Raw genomic sequence first — 26,721 nt, forward strand, 5'->3', positions numbered from 1 at the left:
TGAAAGACTACCGACAAACCGTATTTCAAAGTCAAGCGGCGTGAGAAAACTATCCACAAATACAACCACGTATCCCAATCCAATCCGAGACTCCAAAGCATGAAATATTATAACAGTAACAAATAAGTATAATCTTGATCAGTCGAGGTGTCATCAAATCCAACCTGAGAAAAATAATAAAAATGAAAATAACGATCAAAAGACCAAAAACGTGTAAAAAACAGAAAAAAGAAAACGTATCACAAATGAAAAAAAATATCATAAAAACATACTTATTAAAAACTAAAAGTAAAAAAAAATATAATATAAAACATAAACGAAAAACAAGAAGTAATGACGGTCGATAACTAACACTAAAATTACCGTCGGGATTAGCCAAATAAAAGTAGAGGGAGCCGCATAGAAAAAAAACCCTTTACATTTACCGCATTGAAAGTAATATCATTTCCTGTCAATAAAATATAAAAATTAAAATCATTAATAATATTATAAAACCCCAAAATCAATTTACATACATTAGGGGAAATCATGTAATTTAACAATTAATGTGCATTTTGATAATTTTAAAGAATAATCTTATGAGCTTTGATTGACCTAAAATATACTCAAAAAGGTATTTAGGGTCACTTAAGCCCAAAACAACTTAAAAAAATTATAAACAACCAGTTGGTTACGTGGGATGAGGCACTAGGTCCCTTAAGTAAGGTCAGAGGTTCGAATCCTGATGTTTGCGAATGGAGCAAACTGGGTTGAGAGGGTCGCTATCGTCTCTGCAGTATCCGATCTAGATTAATCGGTCGATAGATTAATTCAACTCTAAGTCCAAAACTCAAGACTTGAGTTTGCAAATGTCCCTAGGCACACCAAACACGAATTGAGATTGGAAATCCCTCAACTTTGATAGCAAAAGCACTCAAATGGACAGAAAACCCAACTAAATAAAAGTCTAATCCTTAGTCCAATAAAATAATAACTCATAGAGATTGGGTTGACTAGAGCCCGACTCATTTTCTCGTTACGATTCTAAAAATTCACATCGTTATAATATTATTATAATTTATTAAAACAAATTAATATATTTCAGGGAAAAGTACACAAATAGTCCATTGACTATAGTGTATTGTTTTATTCAATCCCTCAACTATTAATAGTTACAAAATGATATTCTAACTATAGATTTTTTTAAGTCATTTGACTATTAAAAGTTACAAAATGATCACCTCACTATTCATTATGTTCCAAACTCATTATTTTCTATTAAAAATTGGTAGTTGTTTAATCTGGACGTTAACATGATGACTGAGATATGATAGTTGTTTGAGATTTTGAGATTATATTTTGTCATATATCTATCGAAAAGTTAACGTTCATATTAAAATATTGTCTATTTTTAACGAAAAAGGATGATTTTGGAACATAATAAATAGTTAGGTGATCATTTGTAACTTTTAATAGTCGAATGACTCAACAAAGTTAACACTCTATAGTTGAAAGATTATTTTGTAATTTTTAATAATCATGAGACTTAATAAAACAGTACCGTATAGTTAGGGGATCATTTTATAACTTATAATAATTATGAGACTTAATAAAATAGTACCTTATAGTTGTGAGCTATTTGTATACTTTACCCTATATTTTAATATAATGAGAATTAAGTTAAGATATATATTTTTTTAAACTTACTCGACATAGGATAAAGGTAAAGTTTATTAATATTTTAGAAAAATTTTCAATTAAAAAAAATATCTTAGATAAATTTGATCTAGCTCAGGCTGGGCCCATTACACACACTACCTGCTGCTGAGTGCCGTGATATACGCCACACTGAGGCGTGCCTCACCCGTATAGCAATTAGACACAGAAAACTTTAGTGCAAACTCTTAATATCCAAACAGCACTCGATCCTTTAATTTATTCTCAAACGGTTCTGTCTCCTCCGATTCGGGTGCCCTCCCACCGGAACACTCTCAATCCCTATCATTTCCCCCCACTGGCGACTTCCAGCGAAAACCCTAGTTATTCGTCTCCCCTAATCATGCTCAACCTTTCCTCCACGCTCTCAACTCACGTTTGGTTTCTGCTCCAGTCGTTGACCGAAGCCAACGCCGAATCAGTTTCTCGAGAGCTCCGCCAGGTTTTTATTTATTTATCATTTTTATCATTTTTTGGTAGTCAGATGTGCCGATCGTCATCTCCTTTTGTTGCAATTCTAATGATTTGTCCTGTCACTCCAAAAGCCCTAAAAATTTTGCAGAAGTCATCGTTCGATTTAATATGTGCTTTTGCAATTGTATTGAGTTTGGATCTCGTTTTAACTCATTTATTGATCACTTTTTAGTTCGATTAGTTCGATTGGTTCTGTCTTATCCATAGGAATATATGTACACGGATGTAAAGGGAGACTAAGATCTAAGATACTGGAAGCTCGATAACAATCTTACTTGAACACGAGAATTTCTACTTTTTTTTCCTTTAAAAAACTCTTTAACGTTGCAAACTAAATTTATCGCTTATAATTTTATTATCAATATTGGTATCTCATATTTTTTTGCTTCCCAAATAAATTTTGATTTGAAAGTTCACGAGTTAGGGAAAATTATTATTGATCTTTTGAAGCCAAGCAAGCCAATTTCCAGTTGTGTTAATTTTGCTGCATATCTAACAATGAAAAGTGAAGTTATTTAGATTTGTGTCCTTTTTCCAGTGTCAAAAGAGATATCTAGCAGGCTGGGATGGGGGATTTTGTTTTATTATTTTCAAATTTATGCAAGTTTCTGGATAACATGCCGACTGATATGACCTGGTTTTTTTCTTGGCAGTTCATTGATTATGGCATTGAGGGAAGCATTCTGGTGCTGCAGACTTGCTTGGACTGCTTGAACTCTCACAAGACAGATTCAAGGAACTTGCAATTTGAGCAAGTTGTAGCATCAACTTTTAGACACGCAATGGAGAAGCCAAATTTTTGTACTGTCTTCTGTCAGTCGCTAAGTATGGATATCAGTGAGGATTTTTTGGATAATTTCTCGAAATCCATGCAATTTTCCATGTCTGAAAAAATTGGCGTTGGTCTTGCTTTATCTGATTCTGAAAACCCTGATACAAGAATCTGTGGTAAGTTGCATTGTTTGAATGTGCTTTGGTTTGTTAAATGGATTTACTCTTGATCAGGTTAAGTTATGCTCTTACACACTGCTGATCAGAGTGCTGAAAGTGAAGCTTTTACATTTTTCTAGGGAAGAAATTCTGTATGGCTCAGGTTGAGGAATTGCACTCCAATCCTGCCTCTTTTGATTCTACTGAGCAAATTCAGAATATAGTTATGTTCCTCCAATGCTCTGGTGCCTTTTCCAAGCATGTAGATTCCTTTATGCAGATGTTATCTCTAGTTCAAGCCAATAACGCCGCACAGTTTGTTTTAACTCCTATACTTTCAGATGAATTACGCGAGGATAATTTCTTAAGGTGCTGATTTTTGCATCAGGCTCCTTCATCTTCTCCTCTAAACCTGCAGTTACTCATGCAAGCTTCAGTGTCACGTTGTCTGTTAACATTTTTAATCATCCTTTGATAATTCATGTTTTGGCCCATTTTTTTACTCTTCAGGAATATGGATTTCTTCAATGAATCTGGAGAAAATGATTTTGACACTCTTTTGGAAGAAATGGAGAAGGAAGTGAGTATGGCAGATATCATCAAGGAACTGGGTTATGGATGCACTGTTGACGCTGCACACTGCAAAGAGATTTTATCTCTTTGTTTACCTCTGACAGAGATGACCATATCTAGAATACTTGGCACAATTGTCTTCACCTATGCTGGGCTTGAGGACAACCAAACAACGTTTTCAACATTTAGCCTGGTCCTTGGTTGCCACACAACATATGATTTGCCTTCATTGAGCTCTTGGAATATTGATGTTCTTATAAAAACTATAAAGCAACTTGTGAGTAATACATTTTTTTGCTTTCTGGGGTTCTTGTTGCTATTTGATTTACTAGTATCCCTTTCTTTAAGAAACACATTTTCTTTATTTTTGTAATGCATGCTGAATACAGGCTCCTGATACCAACTGGATACGAGTTATTGAAAACCTGGATCATGATGGGTTCTACATTCCTACTGAGGCAGCGTTCATTTTTTTCATGTCCGTATATCGACATGCATGCCAGGTATTGTTGATTGTGTTTTAGTACACGTGAAGTTGTATGCTTCTTGTATTGCTTTAATTCTTTGATTATTCATTGTGCAGGACCCCTTTCCACTCCATGCCATTTGTGGATCTGTGTGGAAGAATATTGAAGGTCAGCTATCTTTTCTAAGATATGCTGTATCAGCAGTGTCAGAAGTATTTACCTTTCCCCATTCTTCGAGGAAACTGGTAAGAGTTATACAAGTGTACTCTTTTCTTTTCTTCTTGTCCCTATATTTCCAGCAGGAATAATGTTCAGACTTGCAGGCCTATACGGATGCAGTGCATGGCCATAAGCTTCCCCTTGGAAATGACAATCATGCCTGGCTGTGTCTTGACCTCTTAGATGTGCTATGTCAACTAGCTGAAAGGGGTCACACAAGTTTTGTTCGATCAATGCTTGACTATCCCTTAAAACACTGCCCTGAAGTTCTGCTTCTTGGGATGGCACATGTTAATGTAAATGTCCATAATATCAATATGAGATAATGCTGTCCGATGTTTGTTCTTTTCATGTTCAACTTTTGGTTTATAATTTTTGCATTTATGCTTGCAGACCGCATATAATCTCCTCCAGCATGATGTCACTTCTGCAGTTTTTCCAATAATAATTAAAAATTCTCTCGGTGCTGGTTTGATACTTCAACTTTGGAATGTGAACTCTAATCTTGTTTTGCGGGGATTTGTAGAAGTACAGAATACTGAGCCAGACAGCATGATTAGAATTTTGGAAGTTTGTCAAGAGTCAAAGGTAATTTGGATTTTCATTGATGTTTCTTCCCTTATGTGTCACATTGGATTTTCTGCACCAGACTGCTGATAATGTCGCATTGTTCCTCCTTTCTCTCTCTTTTTGCATTCTTCAATAGTGTTTTGATATTCTGTTTAGAAAATACTTCAGGATTTTTGTTTATATGTTATATTTATGTTTGTAATTTCTCTTGTTTCTTATTTATTTTTGCAGATTTTATCATCAGTGCTGGAGATGATGCCTTTTCCTTCTGGCATTAGATTAGCAGTCCTTGCTTCCAGGAAAGAGGTCATAGATTTTGAGAAGTGGTTGAGTGGTAACCTGGATATATATAAAGATGATTTTTTGGAGGTAATATCGGGTCCTTCTGCAACCTATCTAATTACAAAAGCTAATTTGGTCCTAAGAATGTTTTGCCTGACATGCTTTGTGCAACTTTCAGGAGTGCATAAGATTCTTGAAGGAGATACAATTTGGTGGGTCACAAGAGTTTTCTGCCAAACCTTTCCGTCATGCAACTGCTGTTTCAAGTCTTTATTTGGAAGCTTGTTCTACCATTATCAAGGTTCTGCTTCTATTAGTTGATTGTTCTTGTGATTCATGACTTGTGTGTTTTTATTTGAACACTAACTGCATTTCATTTTTTTACCCTGTGCAGATCCTTAAAGCTAATACTGGGGTGATAGCCTCTACTCTGCTTCTCGAGGAAATTGAAAGGTTGCATGTGGCAATTATGGATTCTACTCCAAAGTTGCAAAATGGTGGGACCACAGAGTCTTCAACCTCTGACGGATATGGAGATGAGATTGAGGCAGAAGCCAACTCTTACTTCCATCAAATGTTTTCTGAACAGTTGACCACTGATGCTATGGTTCAAATGCTAGCACGATTCAAGGAATCTTCTGTGAGAAGGTATGCTGTTGTTTCTGTACCTTACCTAGGTTTTGCTTTCATTGCTCGAGAAGTTTTCTCAGCTTTGTTTGTATACAATTTTGCCTATGGGTATTCCTAATAGGTTATGTGATTGTCCCAGTTTCCATGCATCTGGTTGATTTTTGTTATCTTTTTGTGTCAATGGAGCAAATTTTCTCTTTATTTCACATTCTATATCTGCTATTCTGCTTTAACATTGTTTTATGGATTTACAAGAAAATTTCATATTTAAAACATGAAGGTTTTATGGGTTGCTTATTATTAACAGGGAACAAGTGATATTTGAGTGCATGATTGCGAATCTTTTTGAAGAATACCGATTTTTCCCCAAGTATCCCGAAAGACAGCTCAAAATTGCTGCAGTTCTCTTTGGTGAGCTACTATACAAGATAATCCTAATATACCGATTTTTATCCATGCATTTTAGTCTGCAAATTTAGATATTTATTGCGTGTGGAAGGTTTTCACCATTTGTAGTGAAGTCCTGACGCATGTAATCATGATCAATGTGGATAATGTGTACAAAAGTACGTACACACCATATGGGTGCTCAGGAACGGAGCCTGGATTGAAGGGTCTTAAAGAGTAATTGAACTAGAAAAATTGGAAGTCAAGATATAATTTCGTTTTAAAACTGAAAGGGTCCTAAAACATAATTAAACCAGCAAATTTTTTGGAGGTGCAAGGACTTAATTATAATGATTTCAAAATTATTAGTGACCTAAAGACAATTTGATTGTCATGTTTGTTTTTTATTTTAAACACTAGTTTAGTGTTTTGAGCTAAACAACGTAGGTTTGTCCCTGTGGGTGCTAATAATTTGATTGTCATGTTTGCTTTATGCTAAACACTAGTTATTTAGTCTACAGTGTCCACATCCTTTTATTTAGTTCAATTTGCTAAGCCATGGTTGTGGATAAATTTTAGGTTCATTCATCAAGCTCCCACTTTTTAATTTTCTAACTTATTTCATGCTTTTGGAATTTTCAGGCTCTGTCATCAAGCAGCAACTTGTAACTCACCTAACGCTTGGAATTGCCTTGCGTGGTGTTCTAGATGCATTGCGTAAACCTACAGATTCAAAAGTTAGTTATTTCTTAGCATTAGTCTTCTATTCTCTTTCATCTTTGGTTTCTTGCCTATGAAGGTGTTGAGGAATTATTTAATTGGTTGTATTAGAATTGTTGATGGTCTATCTGCATATACAGATGTTTTTGTTTGGAACCAAGGCCTTGGAGCAGTTTGTGGATCGTTTGATTGAGTGGCCACAATATTGTAACCATATTTTACAGATATCTCCCCTGCGTGCAACTCATCCAGAAATTGTTGCGTCCATTGAACGAGCTCTTGTCAGGATTTCATCAGGACACTTGGAGTCGGATGGGAGCAACAATCCTTCTATTCATCACCAGGTTTCCTCTCAGGTGACCCCAGGAAATGTGGAGGAAAATTGTATTTGTTTTTGTTGCATATAGTTCAATTTAAATTGACGAATAGTTGTGTTGATAAATGTAAACTTGACTATAATAAATAAATATTACCATTTTTGCTGCCTATGAATGATATCAATATTTGGTTTCCATCTAAGAGATCACCAGGATATGATACAGTGATTCAACAATTTAGCTGTTCAATTAGTTGATTCTTTTCCCATTGTAGCATGTATTGAAGATCATTTTTTACTAGATCCATGAATTTAAATGTCAAAAATTTTAAAAAAATAGATGGTTTTGATTGGGTGCTGCCAAATTAAAGAGGAAAAGGAGTAAAACATATTTGGCTGGTGAAGTTTAAAATGATAAATATTCTAACATGCAAATGATCTGTTTGCCATTGTGTTAGAATTTTCTAGTTAGAGAGTTATCCTTTGTTTCTGTTATCTGAGTTATTGCCGAGTTTTTTTTCTAATATTTGGAGTCACCATTTCAGTTAAATAGCTCTAGCATTGCTCAGCCCGGGCCACAACTTTCTTCTCCACTTCAGCTTACAAGACATGATAGTTCTCATGATGACCGTCATAAAGCCCCTGCCGCATCATCTAATGATGTGAAGCCACTGCTATCTTCTGTAGGGCAGCCTCCAGTTGCTTCCTTGACTGATGCTTCTAGCATTCAGAAAGTATGCCTCTTGATTGTATTGTATTGTGATGTATGTGGAATTTCTTTCCTACAACTAATAGTATTCCCAAAATTGCAGCCGCAAGGTGCAGTCGGTGGTTCGTCTATGCTGTCTGCTTCTCTGGGTTTTGTTCGTTCTTCTCGCAGCGTTACTTCTACTAGTAATATTTTTCCATAGATTCATTGAGTTGTTTTATTTACATTCTTCCATAGAACATGGGCATCTTTACAAGCTTGTGCAACAATCTTTTGCTTTTAATACAGGATTTGGCTCTGCTTTGAACATTGAAACACTAATTGCTGCTGCTGAGAGGAGAGAGAAGCCCATAGAGGTATTTAATGACTATTGTTGACTCCCATTCAATTTGTTTCTGGAAAATTGTTTTTACTCTTTTTAATCAACATGCATATCATTGTTTTATGTTTCCTGCTCCTGCAATGAATGCCACCGAAATTATTAAAATTCATATTTCATCATAGATGATGTTATCTATCTAATCATATGTAGTTTTGTCTTGGGCTGGTTGATTTGAAAGAAACGGATCTAGAATATGCTATGATGAAAGTGTCGGACATTTAAGTTAGTAATTAATTCCAATCTGGTATGGTTATAAGAATTTTTGAATTTTGGACCATTGATATGCTTCCCTAACTGGCTCAGGCTTCCATAGTCTGAAGGTAAAGATGGAATGAGCAACTGGGCAGAATTAGGAGATTGTACATTCCTATTTCCTTGTTCTGGAGAGGACAAGGTTGAGCAAGTAGTGAGTTAATGTGATGTTATCATTTTACCATGGGTTAAACTGTTGTTAAAATAAAATTGGAGAAAAGCAGACAGTGTAAAGCTTTAAAGAGGAATATTTTGACTCTCAAATGATCCCAAATGGAGGGTGTCAAAGACGTGATTGGATGAAGGGATTTAGTTCACCTCCACACGCTTTCCCTCCCTTCAAAAACTCCCAAACAAGCTAAACTCTTTGTTCCAGTTCCCTTCCATTAAAACAGACTATTAATCCACCCAATGATGATGATGGAATGTTGAAGTTTGGTTCATTAAAATGTTCCTTTGGTTCATAATCCTGCTATTTCTTTCTGTTATATTTGCAGGCTCCTGCATCTGAGATTCAGGACAAGATATCATTTATAATCAATAATATTTCAGTTACAAATCTTGAAGCAAAGGGGAAAGAGTTCACCGAAATATTGAAAGAACAGTACTATCCTTGGTTTGCCCAGTACATGGTTATGAAAAGGTCAAACTTGATACCTTCTAGAACATAAATGTTCATGCCTCTTTCTGTGTGGCATGCAGTTGATTGTTCAACTGAACTGTGTTTTCATTATATTTCCTGCTTATCTTTTTCGTACTCTTAATTAACTTTCCATTTATTTTTATTTCAGAGCAAGCATTGAGCCAAATTTTCATGATTTGTATTTGAAGTTCCTTGACAAAGTTAATTCGAAGGCTTTGACCAAAGAGATCATCCAGGCTACATATGAGAACTGCAAGGTTTCTATTGTTCATTTCATTTATCCATGTTGAATAGTTTGAGCAAGTAACAGAAAAAACATTCATTATTTCATATGTTTTTAGGTTTTATTGGGGTCAGAGCTTATTAAATCAAGCTCAGAAGAGCGTTCATTGCTAAAAAATCTGGGTAGTTGGCTTGGGAAGTTAACAATTGGCCGGAATCAAGTTCTGAGAGCTCGTGAAATAGATCCCAAATCTCTGATTATAGAGGTACTTGTTCCCAAAGTTTAAACTTCTATTTGAGTATACAAACTGGTTTCAGTTTTTTATATGTCCATTAAGCACTATCTGGTCTAGTAATGATCCATCAGCTATTTTGAACTTATCCTTTTATATTTGCTTTTTTTTCAGGCGTATGAAAAGGGGTTAATGATTGCAGTTATCCCATTTACTTCAAAGGTATGATTTTTTATGAAATTAATGTGTTTTCTTGTGCTGAACTTAAGTTGGTATTCTCATAAATTTGTTTCATTTTGCAGATTCTTGAGCCATGTCAAAACAGTCTGGCATACCAACCCCCAAATCCCTGGACCATGGGCATTCTGGCGTTGCTAGCTGAGATTTACTCAATGCCAAACTTAAAAATGAATCTCAAATTTGACATAGAGGTATTGTCATATATTTTAACCATGCATATGAATACGAGGTCTTGTTTTCTTCAATATTGAGGCCTCCCTCACAGAAGTTTGATAATCTTTTAACTTCCTGCCTTTTTCTCTTTGGTATTGTAGGTTTTATTCAAGAACCTTAGTGTGGATATGAAGGACATTGCACCAACTTGTCTTCTCAAGGATCGTAAAAGAGAACTTGAGGGCAACCCGGATTTCTCTAATAAAGATGTTGGGGCATCCCAAGCCTCAATGGTTGCAGAAAAATCTGGAATAGTTTCTCCTCTTAATCATGCTGATTTATCTCTCGAGGGTGCTAGTCCACCTAATTCTGGCGGGCCTACACAATTGCCATCTCAGGTCTTTGGTTTTGTAGTAGTTGCTGTTTTTTTGTGGCTATTGCTTTTAGCAGTTTACATGTGTTAATATTTTATTTCTTGGAGTTGTTTTAGTATGCTGGCCCCTTGCGTCTTTCTTCTGGTGCATTAACGGAGGATGAGAAACTCGCAGCTTTAGGCTTGTCTGACCAGCTTCCTTCTGCACAAGGGCTATTTCAAGCCACTCCATTGCCGTCACCCTTTTCTGTTAGTCAGGCATGGTCGCTTTTTGTTTTCATTCTTTGATGTTAAGAATTATAATGTTTTAGATTGTTGATCCTTTTCTTCTTTGCAGCTGTCAGCTTCAATTCCTAACATTGGGACTCACATTATTATCAATCAGAAGCTCAGTTCTCTAGGATTGCACTTGCCTTTCCAGAGGTTTTGTGCTGTCACCATATTGCTTCCTGCTTGTTGTATCCATTGTTTGGTGCCTTGGTGATGAACTCTACATATAATGTGCTGCAGGGTAGTTCCAATGTCAATGGACAGAGCTATCAAAGAGATTGTAGCTGGTATTGTTCAGCGCAGTGTTTCTATAGCAACTCAAACAACAAAGGAGCTTGTTTTAAAGGTATGAAGGGTCAAGACAATAAAACTTCAAGTCCAAACACATTTAACTCGATTCAATACATTTCATTCTTCATAATAGCTCCACTGCTTTTAGCTTATTTTTAATAAATATGTCCTTGCAATGAAACTTTTCTTTATTTTCTAGTGTTTGTTCTTATTAGAGTTCAATTTGTTTCTCTTTTTTATCCATATAAAGCTATTGTTTCTTTTCGCGATCATTGGATATCGTTTCTTTCAAGTTTCTATGTTCATATGATTTAGAATCGTCTTCTTTTAGTTATAGGGAAATCCATGCATCTTTCTGAAATGCTTGGGAATCATCTTTGAATGCTTAAAACTATCTTTTTGAGCAAGACATTCAATAACTATTCTGTCTTAAAACAATTCAATCATATTCAATTTAGGATTATGCTATGGAATCGGATGAGACAAGGATCTATAATGCAGCACACTTGATGGTTGCAAGTTTGGCTGGAAGTCTAGCACATGTCACATGCAAGGTTTTATCTTACATCTTGTATTTTTTTTATTCTATACCTTGTCAACTATATCATATGATTTTCATCTCTTGTTTTGGTATTCTAGGAACCTTTACGTGGCTCTATATCAAGTCATCTGAGGAGTTCACTTCAGGGATTGAGTATTGGCAGTGATCTTCTAGAACAAGCTGTTCAGCTTGTTACCAATGATAACCTTGATCTTGGCTGTGCGGTGATTGAGCAGGCTGCTACAGATAAGGTTAGATTGTTTCCTTTGGTAAATAGTACTTTGTGTACACATGTTTCATTGAGCTAAATGCTAAGTATCACTAATGGGCTTGGTCTATTGATTGGCTCCTAACTTGGTTCGTAAGTTAATTTTTTTTGAATCTCTTGGATTCGATTCTTGAGTAGGGTGCTTAGTGACTAAATGCTCCTATAAAAACAAGGTTTTTCATGCAGGACTTAAGTTTCCATGGACCTTCTGTGATGCACTGTTTATTCAGATTTTGGTTTCTAGGCTTCTCCATAGTAATTCATGATTCATGTTGTAGTTTTGTCTGCGTGGATGAAGTTTTGTTCTGCATAAAGGGGGGCTTTTATAAAATTGGCATATAGTGAATGCATTTTGACTAATCTTGTATTTTTCTTTGTTCTAACTCTATACTTTTCCTTCTTGGCTTTAATATATAGGCAATACAAACTATTGATGGAGAGATAGCTACCCAACTTGCTTTAAGAAGAAAGCATAGGGATCCCACATTTTTCGATCCAAGCATGTATGGGCAAGGTTCTGTGGGTGTTGTGCCCGAGGCTCTTCGACCTAAACCAGGTCACTTGTCTCTCTCTCAGCAGCGAGTTTATGAGGTAGTTTTGATTAACCATTTGAACAAAGATTGCTTTGATTTTGAGAAGGTGCTGAGAGTTGCTCCTTCATGCTTGTTTGTCCTCTTTATCTTTTAGGACTTTGTTCGGCTTCCTTTGCAAAATCAATCTGGCCAGAGTTCGCATGCTATATCTGCCAGTCCTTCAAGCTTATCTGGCGAAGCTAGTCTTACTGCCACATTTGGTTCAACATCAGGGCAAGGTACTCCTGGTTACACATCCGGCCCAGGGAACTTGGGACAATTGGATGTTGCGTCAGAGGCAATTGAAACTACATCAGCTGCTCTTTTGAGGTGTTTAAAATGAAACTTTGGTCCCTTTGATTCCTTTTATTTTCTTTCTGGTTTCCTTGCTAATAATTTTTTTTATTTCAGTGCTTCCTCAATCCATATTGGCACAGGAGCTGCTCTTACCCAGCAGACTACTGAAAATGATCCCCTCAATGTTTCATTCCCTTCCACAACTATTGACCCTGAATTACAATCAGTGGATACCACGGATGCTGTAAAAGTAAGGGACTTCATATGGATGGATTTTTGTACTGTTAGAGTCGAGCATTTTTGTTGACACATGCTCCCAATTTGTTGCTAGGAATTGGGACTTACACAACAGCCGGTACCTTCATCTGCTGTCACTGAGCGTCTTGGAAATAGCATCTCGGAGGCTTCACTGAGCACAAGGGATGCATTGGATAAGTATCAGATAGTTGCTCTGAAGGTTGAATGAAACTCTATTATTTTTCTTTCTTGCGCTATTTGTTCTGTTATCTTTTGGGACCTGGGAAAATTTGTTATGTATTTTCACTATCCGGTTGTTGTGGTTGATGTACACTATCATCTACATTCTAGAAATATCTTAATTGTTTTAGAACTGTTGGATCTCCTCTCAAGGAAGACTGGCATGAAACGGGGAACATGGTTTCTCACAATAGATATGAGAGGATGCCTCTTAGACTATTGTTTCAATTCATCTTATTCTTCTGCTCTTACTACTTGGGACTTTTCTTTATTAAAAAGTAACGTCTTGTCAAAATATGTCTCTTTGTCAAATAATTTCAGTTGGAAAGTTTGGGGGCAACTGATGGTAGAGAAGCTGACATCCAGGTATTTTTAACTTTAGTCTACTAATTTATTTTTGTTATATGTTGATGATTAAATTTCTTTTTTGTTTGGTTATATCATTTGAGCAATGTTTTAACCCTTGACATTTTTGTTTTAGGGACTGATCTCTGAGGTACCTGAAATCATACTCAGATGTGTAAGTAGGGACGAGGCTGCACTGGCTGTGGCTCAAAAGGTGTTCTACCAATTTTTGGGTTAACTTTTATCTTTTGCTTGTCTCTTTATATTGTGAATTTTACTGATTCTGTTTCTGGATGCATATGCAGGTTTTCAAAGGCATATATGAGAATGCATCCAATAGTCTTCATGTCAGTGCCCATCTTGCTATTCTGGCTGCTGTCCGTGATGTTTGCAAGCTTGCTGTTAAAGAGCTTACTAGTTGGGTATGCTCTGTTCCGCATTTGGAATGAGGCTTTTTTTTACTTGGTGTATAAAACAGCCAAGTTGCATTGTTTGCCTGTTAATATTGGTTATGGGATCCCATTAACTTCATTGCTATGGATTCTGAACATGTTTTATTTGTAAAGAGAATTCAAGAACTGCTATAAAAGTTGTCTTTCTCGTTATTCTCTTGCTTTTGTTAGCACTTTATTTAAATAGATTAAGTGATGAATACTTGCTAATTATTGCTATGGTATTCTGCATGGGTCCATTGCTGCCTTATATGTTTGGAATCATCTCTTAATCTGTGTTGGTTGTTCAATTTTTCTCTTACAGGTGATATATTCAGACGAGGAGCGAAAATTCAACAAAGAAATCACTGTTGGTCTTATTCGAAGTGAATTGCTGAACCTTGCGGAGTACAACGTACACATGGCAAAACTTATTGACGGGGGAAGGAATAGTATGTATATAAATAATTTCATCTTCACTGAATTTATTTCTGCAAGACAAAAGTCATCTAATCAAGTTAAATATGCAGAAGCTGCCATGGAATTTGCAATATCGCTTCTTCAAACTTTGGTTACTGATGAACCCAGAGTTATCTCAGAACTCCACAATCTTGTTGATGTGTTGGCAAAGGTTGGTCTCATCGTTCTCCCTTTTGTATTCTCCCCCCACCCGCTTTTTTTTATTGTTTTGGTATGAACGTACTTGTTATGGACATGCAGGTTGCTTCAAAATCTGGATCTCCTGAATCATTGCAGCATTTGATTGAGATGATCAGAAATCCTTCTTCAAGCATGGCTGTTTTATCCACTGTCTCTGTTGGAAAGGAGGATAAGGTTAGGCAGTCTAGAGACAAGAAGGTGCCATATTTTCCCATTTAATTCTCAAGTATGCCATGTTTTCCCATTTAATTCTCAAGTATACTAAGGTTATGTCTAACTCAAATATTCTTGTTCAAGCAGGCACCTGGTCTTGTCCCAGCTAACAGGGAAGATAATAGTAATATAGAGGCACTAGAACCAGACCCTGCCGGCTTCAAGGAGCAGGTGACTATTTATTTCAAGATCTAAAAAGGAATTGCTAGTGTGCTTTGTGCATATTATAGATTTCGCTACTAATCTCTATGCAAAAATATCGTAGTGTTGGAGCGATAATTCTAGGATGATTTTAAGGGTATTTAAAAAAATGGTGTCATAAATACAAACCTACCTGTATTAATTAACAAAAATGCCCGTTAAAAGCTCATATAGTTGTATGTGACCGATGTATGAAAGTGCCTATGCAAGTAAACCTCCTGCAAGTCTTCACTATCCCTATTGGCGTGCTTAAGTCATCTCTCTCTCTAATGGCACTCTACCACATGTTATCTTGTGTACTCCTGCATGGAAGGAAAAGTGGCATATCCCTTAGTTCTTTGGTGTTAACTTCCTTTCTAAATATTTTGTAGGTTTCCATGTTGTTTGCAGAATGGTGCCAGATATATGAGCATCTTGGAGCAAATGATGGGCCTTGTAATCATTTCATTGTACAATTGCATCAAAATGGACTGCTTAAAGGGGATGATATGACAGAGCGCTTTTTCCGTAATATCACGGTGAATTCCCCCTTGCCTATCCTTTTCCTCCTTTTTACATCTAAATTCACCAAAGAACACTGGAGACTGAAATCAATCTTTTGTTTTTCTTTCATTGCTAGGAACTCTCTGTTGCATATTGCCTATCTACTGAAGGAATGAGTTCTGGCACATTGCAGTCACCTCAGCAAGTGCAAACTCTCTCTTTCCTTGCCATTGATATTTATGCAAAACTTGTGCTGTCAATCCTTAAGGTCTTACTATATCATTTTTTCATCATATCAATATAATCTCTTTTCATTATGTACCTATCCTTTCAAATGTTTTAACTTGGACATTTTTTGTGATTTCTTTAGTATTGCCCAGTGGAACAGGGATTAAGTAAACTCTTTCTTTTGTCCAAGGTAAATATTATTTGCCTTTCGTTTGTATGCATGTTGTTTTGCTAGGATTTTAATGACAATATTCATGGTGCCGAACAGATTTTAACTGTGACTCTGAAAGTTATTCAAAAAGAGGCAGAGGATAAGAAAGCTTCTTTTAATCCAAGACCATATTTCAGATTATTTATTAACTGGCTGTTAGATCTTGGTTCCTTGGACCCTGTCCCTGATGGTGCGAATTTTCAGGTATGATTAGTTTGCATATTCCTTGTCATGATTGTTTTCCATTGAATAGCATAATTCTCGTGTTTGTTGCAGATTTTGACAGCCTTTGCCAATGCTTTTCATGCTCTGCATCCCCTTAAAGTTCCTGCCTTCAGGTGAGAGTTGTGAATTAAATATTTTCCTTGTGAAGGATGGGTTTAGTTATGGTCATATTCTTACTATCTTGGATAAGTTTTGCTGAAGTGCTTAGAGTGAGTTGGCTTCTGTTACTCTTATATTTATCACATATCATTCAGTGTATCGGAACTAACTATGCAAAATATGGTTACTCGGATGTGTTTATACACTTTCCTATTCGCATAAACCTTGCTTTTTATTAATGTTTTAAGGTTCATTTGAATGAAGATTATCCTGAGAATTGCATCTAGTAGATTGAAGTTGGAAAAGCAATAACTTAGAGTATCAATATTTGGCATTAATTTTACAATCTGGCAGATGCTATTTGTCAGTCTTATTGCTTATGTTTGTTCCGCACTGCTGTTATAGCTTTGCATGGTTGGAGCTTGTCAGTCACTGGAGTTTCATGCCAAAATTGCTTACTGGGCATGCTCAGAAGGGCTGGCCCTATATCCAACGGTTGCTGGTAGACTTGCTCCAGTTCCTGGAGCCTTTCTTGAGGAATGCTGAGCTCGGTGGACCGGTTTGCCTTTTTCTAAATACTGATTTCATTATTTGTGTCCATTATAAGTTAATTATGCTGATCCTACTCATTCTGTTGCAATATATCTATTTAGGTTCATTTTCTCTATAAAGGCACACTAAGGGTCCTGCTGGTTCTGCTTCACGACTTTCCTGAGTTCCTGTGTGATTGTCATTTTACCTTTTGTGATGTGATTCCTCCGAGCTGCATACAGATGCGGAACATTATCCTTAGTGCTTTTCCACGCAATATGAGGTTACCAGATCCATCTACTCCCAACTTAAAGGTATCAATTTTTCGTGCTCGATCTTTCCCACCTCCAGATTGTTTAATCAATGAAATTAATTCTGTAATCATTTGTGCAGATTGATTTACTTCCAGAAATCAGAGAACCCCCTCGCATCCTCTCTGAGGTTGATGCTGCTCTTAAAGCAAAACAGATGAAGGCTGAAGTAGATGAGTATCTCAAGGTAATTGATGCACTTCAATTGTATGCTGAGTGTTGCAGGGGATCGGTTGAGTGTTGCAGGCTTATTGTTGTACGGTTTTGTGTTTTTCCTTTGGGTTTTGTATTGGCTCAATCCTTGTAATAGTTTTGGTAGTGTGGTAAACAGGACTCATCCTCTGATCTAGGGTGCTGCTTTGTCGGTTTAGATTAAGTTACTGTATTTGTTTTTGGATTGTTGTGGTTATGGGTGTTGTAGGTTTCTCTGTGTTAGATGGGGGTGTTGTCCTGGTTGTTTCTTATGTATTTTATGTTGTTGAATAAATTCCTAAGGCACTCTTTTCCTCCTTCCTATGATTAAGGAGCTTTCCCCAAGCTCCATTAATTACGAAGGGGGTTTTTAACGAGGCCTTCAATTCTTATAAAAAAAAATGTATGCTGAGCTTTATTAGCCTCTGTCTCACCCATCCCTAAACATTTTGGTTTCTTCATTGTTTACTTTGGCCAACGTTTCTCATCTTACATTTTCAGATTCGGGAACCATTGTTCTCTTCTTGAAGTGACCCTTCTAGATAATTTGCTAAAAATCTTCTGAAAAATTCTCTTCAGATGAGGCCCCAAGGAGGATCTACATTTCTAACTGAACTGAAACAAAGACTACTCCTTTCACCTAGCGAGGCAGCATCAGCTGGTACCCGTTATAATGTACCATTGATCAATTCACTAGTGCTTTATGTTGGTATTCAGGTATGCTACAGTTTCTTCCGCTTCACTATGGAAGCCTTCTATAGGGAACCGGGTAGAATATTGAACGACTTGTTTCTACTGAAAATATTTCCATCTGGCATTTAATGATCACTTGTTGAAAACTGCTTTTAGGCCATTCAGCAACTGCAGTCAAGAGTAGCTCATGCACAGTCAACAGCAAGCATTGCTCCAATGAGTGTGTTTTTGGTTAGTGCTGCCTTGGATATATTCCAGACTCTAATAGCGGACCTTGATACTGAGGGGCGTTATCTGTTTCTCAATGCAATTGCCAACCAATTGCGATATCCAAACAACCACACACATTACTTCTCCTTCATCTTACTATACTTGTTTGCCGAAGCGAATGAGGTGGGAATTTATGTTTCATAATATTACGTTATTATTGCATTTCATTTCAAATGGACAGAGGATAAACTATTGCCTTCAACAGGAAATTATACAGGAGCAAATTACGAGAGTTTTGTTGGAACGGCTGATTGTTAATAAGCCTCATCCTTGGGGTCTTCTAATTACCTTCATTGAGCTCATAAAGGTAGAAAAAAATTATCCTGGATGTGATTTTAATTTTTAGTTCTCCGTATGAAATATGCATTGAAAATGTTGATGTTTATATTTCAGAACCCAAGATACAACTTCTGGAATCGGTCGTTCATCAGGTGTGCGCCTGAGATTGAAAAACTCTTTGAATCCGTTGCAAGGTCATGTGGGGGACTGAAACCTGTGGACGAGGGTATGGTTTCTGGTTGGGTTTCTGACAGCGCACACTGAATTTAGTTGTTCCTTTTTTAATGCATAATATAATGGAACTGTAGTTTTTAGAATATCAGGCCTTCTTTTTAGTTTCCCCGTAAGGAACTAGTTATTCCAAAAAGCACTGCAGTGGTAGTTATTGTACAGTTTCGTGTATAGAATTTGTCAATTGTGCATCTCGCAACTCAAGCCATTGAAGTTAAAGTCTGTTGTCGCTTATTCTTCATTTGTCCTGCATCTCGGACAACTTGGTGGATATTCAAGTCATTAGATCTGTCTACATAGGTGACCCATCCTAGAATGGGTTCAGGTAAGAGTGTTTTTACATCGGGCTTGTCTAGCCCAAATTAAATATAAATAATAAAAAATGATTTTAAATTTATTTTATAAATATTAATATAAAATGTATTTTATAATTTTATTAATATTTTAGTAAAACAAGTCAGTTTAGAGGTTGTAGCGGATTAGATATGGTTTATGTAAAATTCAAAACTAATTATTTTAAATTTTGAAATCCGTTTAATATTTATGGCTTATTATCGGAGTCCAGAAGCAATGGGTTATTCGAATTCTTTGATATCTGGGTCAAGTGAAAGTGTCTTTCAATTAATTTTATTAAAATCTAATCATATTTTTATTTTCAAATATGTAAAAACAAAACGTATATTAATATTTGATGTCAATTTTTTTAATTTAATGAATTATTTGAATGCAATATACATTTTTTTTATAAAAAAAATCAGGTATGTACAAAAGCCCATAAGATATTTATCCGTCTATCAAATGTGAAGTAAAGAGGTCATACGACGAAATGCCTTGTTTTATATGAAATATTTGTATATTTTTTTGGTTAAGGCTACAATTGCATTTAATTGAATGGTTTTAAAATTTAAAAATAGTAAGAAAATAATTGAAATATTTTCTATTATAAAAACAAGGAAAAAGTATATTAACCACTAAACTTGATTAAAGACGCATGCTAAACATCATTTCCATTTTCAAAGATACAAGTAAAAATACCACTATGTGGAGAATATATATTTACCTTTAACTTTATTTTATAGGCGATCGAAGAAGAAAATAGGATTCCGTTCAAGGAAAGAGTAGAAAATATAATTGCGCTGCTCACGAGAGAATCTGAATGCATTGATAATTCGAACTCAGCTCAAACGTAAATAATCCATTTCAAAGTCGGTTCATAATTTCCTAGATAGACTTGAGTAGCTACGGACTCTACCAGGTGTTATTTTTTCAATTTATATTTTTTATTAATCGATAGTGCCTATTCAAAAATAATTTTCAACAAATTAAAGATTAAACACTCATATTTTTAATATATTATATTCGAACTCAAAAATCTCAAGGATTAATAATAATTAGTCTACCCTTGAAGTTGATTGGTTCATGCTTTTTAACTAATATCGGATAAACTGAGCATGAACTCCAATCAGCACAAGCATAAATAATTCAAGTTGAAATTGAGTATGAGAAGCTAATATCTATCATCCTGCGATATAAATTGCATTTTGGGGACTTTCTATTTTCCATAAGAGAAGTCAGGGTTAATCAAATCCAGAAATAAGCGAAACTGAAAACCAGAACAAAGTAAATTGTTTCGCCACGCACTTGGAAGACTTCCTAATCCTTACGAACAAAATATAACTTTCCCATAACATGGAGAATGGCAACAAAAGCAATGAAACCGATGCTCATGACAAGCACCACATTTGGAGAGATCTTCAGTCCCGGAGCATCATCTGTGTAAAACTGAAGCATAGTCCCAGCAGCACCTCCTGAGGCACTCCCACCGCTTGTTGTTCTCCTCCTGCGCAGACTTGCCGCCGCTGCCGCACTTCCTCTTGGTGGAGCTGTTCCAGTTGCCATTTCTGCAAACAACCAACAAACTTCACAACTTCCGGTTTTAGACAACATTACACATAACACTTAGTATTACACACTTCTTGATAAGAGCATTGGTGAAGAACGGCTGCCAATGCCAAGCATTAGAGGGACAGACTCAAAACTTTATATTAGTAGGTGAAAATAGATTATCAATGCCAAAACATATTATCAATAGAAAATACAACCAAAATAACGAAAAATATCTAAACTTTATGAGATTTTTACAGGACGTCTCGCCCCATCCCTTCCCAGAAGTATTGAGTTTTACTACACGATTTACAAGGTAAAACACATGCATTTCTACTAATAACTACAAATAATCACAGCAAAATAAGCCAGAAGGAAACAAGTTTTAGAAAGATGGCTAAAATACACAGTTCACAAAGCTCCCCAGTGATTTATTCTAACCTACATATAAAGAAAGATGTAAATAAAATAGTTGATTGGAACCAAAGAAATTTGCAGAAGCTTTATGCTCCAAGCCAAATCGAAATATTCAATCGAACAACAAGATTCCCAGCCACAGAATTTTAAGATTTGATCAAATTTTAATGTAATTCAATTCAAAGGGTTCATGCATGCCCTAAATCCTACTTAACTATCAAGAGCAAAGATTTCAGTAAGCGATAGATCAAATCGAAGTAAAAGAATCAAATCCGAGAAAGCAGATCTAAATTCAAGTAATCCAGAAGATGGATCTATCCGAGTAAAAGATGAAGACATCACTTAAACAAACGTATCTACTAAAAGATCTGATAGAAGAAGCAGGACTCACCTGTGTCGACTCGGAATTCAGATCGTGATTTGGAAGCAAGGTTTAGGAGACGCCTGCCTGTGCTCTGTCCAATTTCTTCTTTGCTTCGACTGTACTTCCGTTTTAATACCAACTGATGGGCCTTCCACGCAGCATTCACCAATCAGTCTTAGCCACGTCATCATTTTCGAGTCCCAAACAAAGTAACTATCAAACTTGCCTGTCTACTCGTCAACTATTTGGGTTTACCTTGGCCCAGTTCAAGAGCCTGAAAAGTTGTTAACAGTGAACAAAATTGGCCCAATAGGCCAGGTGGGTAAAAAAACCACTAGGCCACGTAGCACCAGAAAATTGGGTTAAATTGAATTGTCGAGAAATTTCGGTGCATGAACATAAGTTCTCAAGTGTGCGAGGACTTGTTCTGCAGCTTACCCAATCATATTAGGGTATTTGGTTACCCACGTATTTTTCCCCTTTTTATTTTTCAATTTTGAAAAGAATTCTCGCCATTAACACACTCTCTCTCTCCTTGTTTTTGGGTTTTCTTTGATTCTACGCCAATCGTGAGGTGGTGTTCTATACCTCTAGTATCATTGCATTCGTCTTGTGACCCCGTTCGTTTGATGTTCTGGGATTGTCGTTCTTCATTATAATTTGTAACTATTGAAGGTTCGAATACGCAGGTTTTGTTAAAACTCAATCTCCGTCGATCTTTTTAGAAAACTGACGTTTGTAAGTTACTCCCAATTCCTTAAAATAGTTTTAAAATTTTCCGTGATTTTTCGGCCGCAAGAGAAGACTCCAACGAGCCCCACACGCCGTCGTGCGTGAATGAGAATGTTTATGCCGATTCAATCAGTTAACTGATTTGACCTTGATCTGCTTTGACTAAACCGACCTAATCAAACTGGTTGAATCGTTGACCTAATCGATATACTTTGACCCGACCTATTTACCTGACCCGTTAAATTTGAACGTTAACTGTTGGCTTTTTATGTTGACCAATACATTAATGTTTTTAGACATCCTAAGTTCGTTTTGTAAAATTATGACCAAAAAGCCTTGTTTTGCGTCATTTATCGCTTAAAGTCTTGATTGTATTAAGTAAATTGTGGGATTTTGAACTTATTTTTTGGTGTTATTTTCTAAAGGTGATCACATACCTCTGTATCGCTCTCTGATAGATCCCAACTGCCTTCGTTCAACTCAATTCGATTTGGTCTGTTTGTCTCGAGATATGCGTAAGTATAATTTAATGATTTAATAGTTTATTTCTGATTAGTTATATGGTTATGTATTCTTAAAGTGATATTACCTTTAAGGTTCTCGTTCGTAGTACCTAGTGCTACCAATCGTGGGGCTTAATCAACATCGATTAGCTATTATAAGTATGTTCCCTTGATCCGTTTGACACCTTTAATATTATATGATGTTATGATTTATAATTTTATCTGTACACACATATGTATTCTGGTTACGTTTATCTGGGTTATGACCAATTTCTAATTAATGTTGCATCAATTTTAATCTGTATATTGATGCATTTATGATTCTACATGAGATTATATTCTGGTCCTGATTCTGGATGGGATTATATCTCTGCCCTGATTCTGCATGAGATTATATCCTTGTCCTATTTATGTATGTGATCATATCCCTGTTTTGTTTCTGTTTAGGATCTTCTTTGGAGGGCTATATCCCAATTTTAATTTTTGCTTCTGTTGGGCTCCTCTACAGATACAACATCCCCATCCTATTTCTAACTGGGATCCTCTATGGAGGGATAAACCCTCATTCTAATTTTTGTATTCAGTTTTGGATATCTCTTTGTAATTTAATGATCATATCCTCTTAATACGAAAGGAAAGGTAAGATTGTGAATTTCTGTTGTGGTATTCCGCTGGTAAAATAACTAAATTTTAATATTGTTTAATTATTATTTTGTTTATTACTTTATGCTTGAATGTTATGCGTTTTGATATTATCTAATTAAATCTGGAGGACACATTGAGCTTTATAGCTCACTTTATTTCTGTATTTCCTTTATAGATTATTTTGTTATAGGGCTGATTTGGCTATTGGAGGTGTAGTCTCGATTGATTATTGTATGAGGTTTAATATATATTTCAATCCCATTTAAATGTGCCATGCGTCTATTTCTGACAATATATTTGTTAATTTTTTTTTAAAACGATTTATTAAACTAATTTCGTTCGTAGACCATTTTTGTGATCTACATGGTCACCTTGATTTTATTGCAACTCCTAGGCTATGTCTAAGGGGTTACATTTAATCTTATTATAGCACATGTTTAAATTCTCAGATTGTGTAGCCCGATATAATTTTGACAAATTGTTTAAAATAAATTTGTAAAATTATTTTCATGAAAAAAAGATTTTTTTATTAATAAACATGCCACAAGATTTTGGAATATTTTCTGAAATTATCGAAACATCGATGCTATTCTGGATAATTACTACTTTTTCGTAATCATAGTTCAATACTTGATATATAGTCATAAGTTTGGATATCTGATGTCGTTTAGACACCTTTATTGATTACTTTGGTTGTAAGATCTGAACTCTAGCAACTAATCATTAATTAATTAACCATCGTCATTCAGTGTTATGGAATTTTTCTAAAGTCGATTTAGTTACAATTAAACAATAATTAATTTATTTTAGGCTGATTTGATTTGATGATGTTTTAGGTCAACTATCCTGCTTAGGAAGTAATTTCTTGTTTTTAAAGAAATTTTGTTCATGTTTGGTTTTCAGTATTATATTCATTTTTACCTTTAAAAAAATTCTAACTGAATCTTTGGATCTGTTATGATATCTTTTCTGAGAAGTAACTCGTATGGATCATATATGCCATATAATAAAATGTTCTTCCAATTTTTTCTGTAATTACGAGTTTTAATAAAATTTTGGTTTTGTACGACAATTTGAATTTATGAACGAATTCTTGTAATAACACTAGATTCGACTTTGTTTAAATTCTCACTCAAACACCACGTGATTCACTCTAAAAAGAATGATTTTGGACAACACTATATTTGTAATCCTAGGACAACTAAAGATTTATGTAATGATTTACATTTTGCCTGTCTACTCGTCAATCTCTTTGGGCTTACGTTGGCCCAGTTCAAGGCCTGAAAAGTTGTTAACAGTGGACAAAATTGGCCCACTAGGCCACGTAGCACCACAAAATTGGGTTAAATTAAATTGTCGAGAAATTTCGGTGCATGAACATAAGTTCTCAAGTGTGCGAGGACTTGTTCTGCAGCTTACCCAATCAGAATAGGGTATTTGGTTACCCACGTATTTTCCCCTTCTTAATTTTCAATTTTGAAAAGAATTCTCGCCATTAACACACATCTCTCTCCTTGTTTTTGGTTTTTCATCGATTCTACGCCAATCGTGAGGTGGTGTTCGATACCTCTAGTATCATTGCATTCGTCTTGTGACCCCGTTCGTTTGATGTTCTGGGATTTTCGTTCTTCATTATCATTTGCAACTATTGAAGGTTCGAATACTCGGGTTTCGTTAAAACTCAATCTCCGTCGATCTTTTCAGAAAACTAATGTTTGTAAGTTACTCCCAGTTCCTTAAAATGGTTTTAAAATTTTTTCCGTGATTTTTCGGCCGCAGGAGAAGACTCTAACGTGCCCCACACGCCGCCGTGCGTGAATGAGAATGTTTCTATCGGTTCAATTAGTTAACTGATTTGACATTGATCTGCTTTGACTAAACCAACCTAATCAAACTGGTTGAACCGTTGACCTAATCGATATACTTTGACCCGACCTATTTACCTGACCCGTTGACTTTGAACGTTAACTGTTGACTTTTTATGTTGACCTATACATTAATGTTTTTAGACATCCTAAGTTCGTTTTCGCAGTTCGTTTTGTAAAATTATTACCAGAAAGCCCTGTTTTGCGTCATTTATCGCTTGAAGTCTTGATTGTATTAAGTAAATTGTGGGATTTTGGACTTATTTTTTGGTGTTATTTTCTAAAGGTGATCACATACCTCTGTATCGCTCTCTGATAGATCCCAACCGCCTTCGTTCAACTCAATTCGATTCGGTCTGTTTGTCTCGAGATATGTGTAAGTGTTATTTAGTGATTTAATAGTTTATTTCTGATTAGTTATATGGTTACATATTCTTAGAGTGATATTATCTTTAAGGTTCTCGTTCGTAGTACCTAGTGCTATCAATTGTGGGAAGCGTAAGGCTTAGTCGACATCGATTAGCTAATATAGGTATGTTCCCTTGATCTGTTTGATACCTTTAATATTATATGATGTTATGATTTATAATTTTATCTGTACACACATGTATTCTGGTTACATTTATCTGGGTTATGACCAATTTCTAATTAATGTTGCATCAATTTTAATCTGTATATTGATGCATTTATGATTCTACATGAGATTATATTCTGGTCATGATTCTGCATGGGATTATATCTCTGCCCTGATTCTGTATGAGATTATATCATTGTCCTATTTATGTATGTTATCATATCCCTGTTTTGTTTCTGTTTGGGATCTTCTTTAGAGGGCTATATCCCAATTTTAATTTTTGCTTATGTTGGGCTCCTCTACAGAGGACAACATCCCTATCCTGTTTCTAACTGAGATCCTCTACGAAGGGCTAAATCCTCATTCTGATTTCTGTATTCAGTTTTGGATATCTCTTTGTAATTTAATGTTCATATCCTCTTAATCCGAAAGGAAATGTAAGATTGTGAATTTCTGCTATGGTATTTCGTTGGTAAAATAACTAAATTTTAATATTGTTTAATTATTATTTTGTTTATTACTTTATGCTTGAATGTTATGCGTTTTGATATTATCTAATTAAATCTAGATGACACATTGAGCTTTGTAGCTCACTTTATTTCTGTATTTCCTTTCTAGATTATTTTGTTATAGGGCCGATTTGGCTATTGGAGGTGTAGTCTCGATTGATTATTGTTTGAGGTTTAATATATATTTCAATCCCATTTAAATGTGCCATGCGTCTATTTCTGACAATATATTTTTTAATATTTTTTAAAACGATTTATTAAACTAATTTCGTTCGTAGGCCATTTTTGTGATCTACATGGTCACCTTGATTCTATTGTAACTCCTAGGCTATGTCTAAGGGGTTACATTTAATGGTATTAGAGCACATATTTAAATTCTCAGATTGTAGCCCAATATAATTTTGTCAATTTGTTTAAAATAAATTTGTAAAATTATTTT

The 26,721-nt window shown here is 35.5% G+C and overlaps 2 protein-coding genes across 3 annotated transcripts; one reads left to right on the forward strand and one right to left on the reverse strand.

The window, feature by feature from the left end:
* Positions 1 to 1,873: 1,873 nt before the first annotated feature.
* LOC120132992 (CCR4-NOT transcription complex subunit 1-like) lies at positions 1,874 to 18,902 on the forward strand. Its single transcript, XM_039149664.1, has 51 exons — positions 1,874 to 2,137; positions 2,823 to 3,117; positions 3,240 to 3,468; positions 3,610 to 3,949; positions 4,062 to 4,175; positions 4,256 to 4,384; positions 4,463 to 4,654; positions 4,752 to 4,946; positions 5,160 to 5,297; positions 5,389 to 5,511; positions 5,605 to 5,858; positions 6,148 to 6,251; positions 6,870 to 6,964; positions 7,088 to 7,303; positions 7,809 to 7,997; positions 8,076 to 8,157; positions 8,261 to 8,328; positions 9,104 to 9,249; positions 9,398 to 9,506; positions 9,591 to 9,737; positions 9,879 to 9,926; positions 10,007 to 10,135; positions 10,259 to 10,495; positions 10,588 to 10,728; positions 10,808 to 10,893; positions 10,981 to 11,086; positions 11,490 to 11,585; positions 11,671 to 11,823; positions 12,258 to 12,431; positions 12,528 to 12,742; positions 12,824 to 12,959; positions 13,041 to 13,166; positions 13,508 to 13,552; positions 13,668 to 13,745; positions 13,837 to 13,953; positions 14,288 to 14,414; positions 14,493 to 14,593; positions 14,683 to 14,820; positions 14,923 to 15,006; positions 15,408 to 15,554; positions 15,656 to 15,787; positions 15,890 to 15,937; positions 16,016 to 16,162; positions 16,235 to 16,296; positions 16,688 to 16,841; positions 16,936 to 17,127; positions 17,207 to 17,311; positions 17,896 to 18,033; positions 18,166 to 18,402; positions 18,485 to 18,586; positions 18,673 to 18,902. The coding sequence occupies exons 1-51, from the start codon at positions 2,039 to 2,041 to the stop codon at positions 18,820 to 18,822; spliced, it is 7,215 nt and encodes a 2,404-aa protein (XP_039005595.1). The 5' UTR covers positions 1,874 to 2,038; the 3' UTR covers positions 18,823 to 18,902.
* On the reverse strand, positions 15,155 to 25,308 carry LOC120132993 (protein transport protein Sec61 subunit beta-like). Of its 2 annotated transcripts, none has more exons than XM_039149666.1 (3): positions 25,304 to 25,308; positions 20,431 to 20,690; positions 15,155 to 15,165 (listed from the first exon to the last, which is right to left on the reverse strand). In XM_039149666.1, the coding sequence occupies exon 2, from the start codon at positions 20,686 to 20,688 to the stop codon at positions 20,443 to 20,445; it is 246 nt and encodes an 81-aa protein (XP_039005597.1). In that variant the 5' UTR covers positions 20,689 to 20,690; positions 25,304 to 25,308; the 3' UTR covers positions 15,155 to 15,165; positions 20,431 to 20,442. The 2 variants fall into 2 exon arrangements, with proteins under 2 accessions (XP_039005597.1, XP_039005596.1); XM_039149665.1 differs by lacking the exon at positions 25,304 to 25,308 and adding an exon at positions 21,482 to 21,553.
* Positions 25,309 to 26,721: the final 1,413 nt, after the last annotated feature.

The sequence above is a fragment of the Hibiscus syriacus genome, unplaced genomic scaffold (assembly GCF_006381635.1).
Source record: "Hibiscus syriacus cultivar Baekdansim isolate YM2019G1 unplaced genomic scaffold, ASM638163v2 tig00110570_pilon, whole genome shotgun sequence".
In the NCBI taxonomy this organism is placed as follows: domain Eukaryota; kingdom Viridiplantae; phylum Streptophyta; class Magnoliopsida; order Malvales; family Malvaceae; genus Hibiscus; species Hibiscus syriacus.

Coding starts and splice junctions, on each gene's coding strand:
- LOC120132992 (XM_039149664.1), top strand. CDS start 2,039: ATGCTCAACCTTTCCTCCACGCTCTCAACTCACGTTTGGTTTCTGCTC. Junction 5,859..6,147: donor AAGGAATCTTCTGTGAGAAG/GTATGCTGTTGT, acceptor TATTATTAACAG/GGAACAAGTGATATTTGAGT. Junction 10,729..10,807: donor CACCCTTTTCTGTTAGTCAG/GCATGGTCGCTT, acceptor TCTTCTTTGCAG/CTGTCAGCTTCAATTCCTAA.
- LOC120132993 (XM_039149666.1), bottom strand. CDS start 20,688: ATGGCAACTGGAACAGCTCCACCAAGAGGAAGTGCGGCAGCGGCGGCA.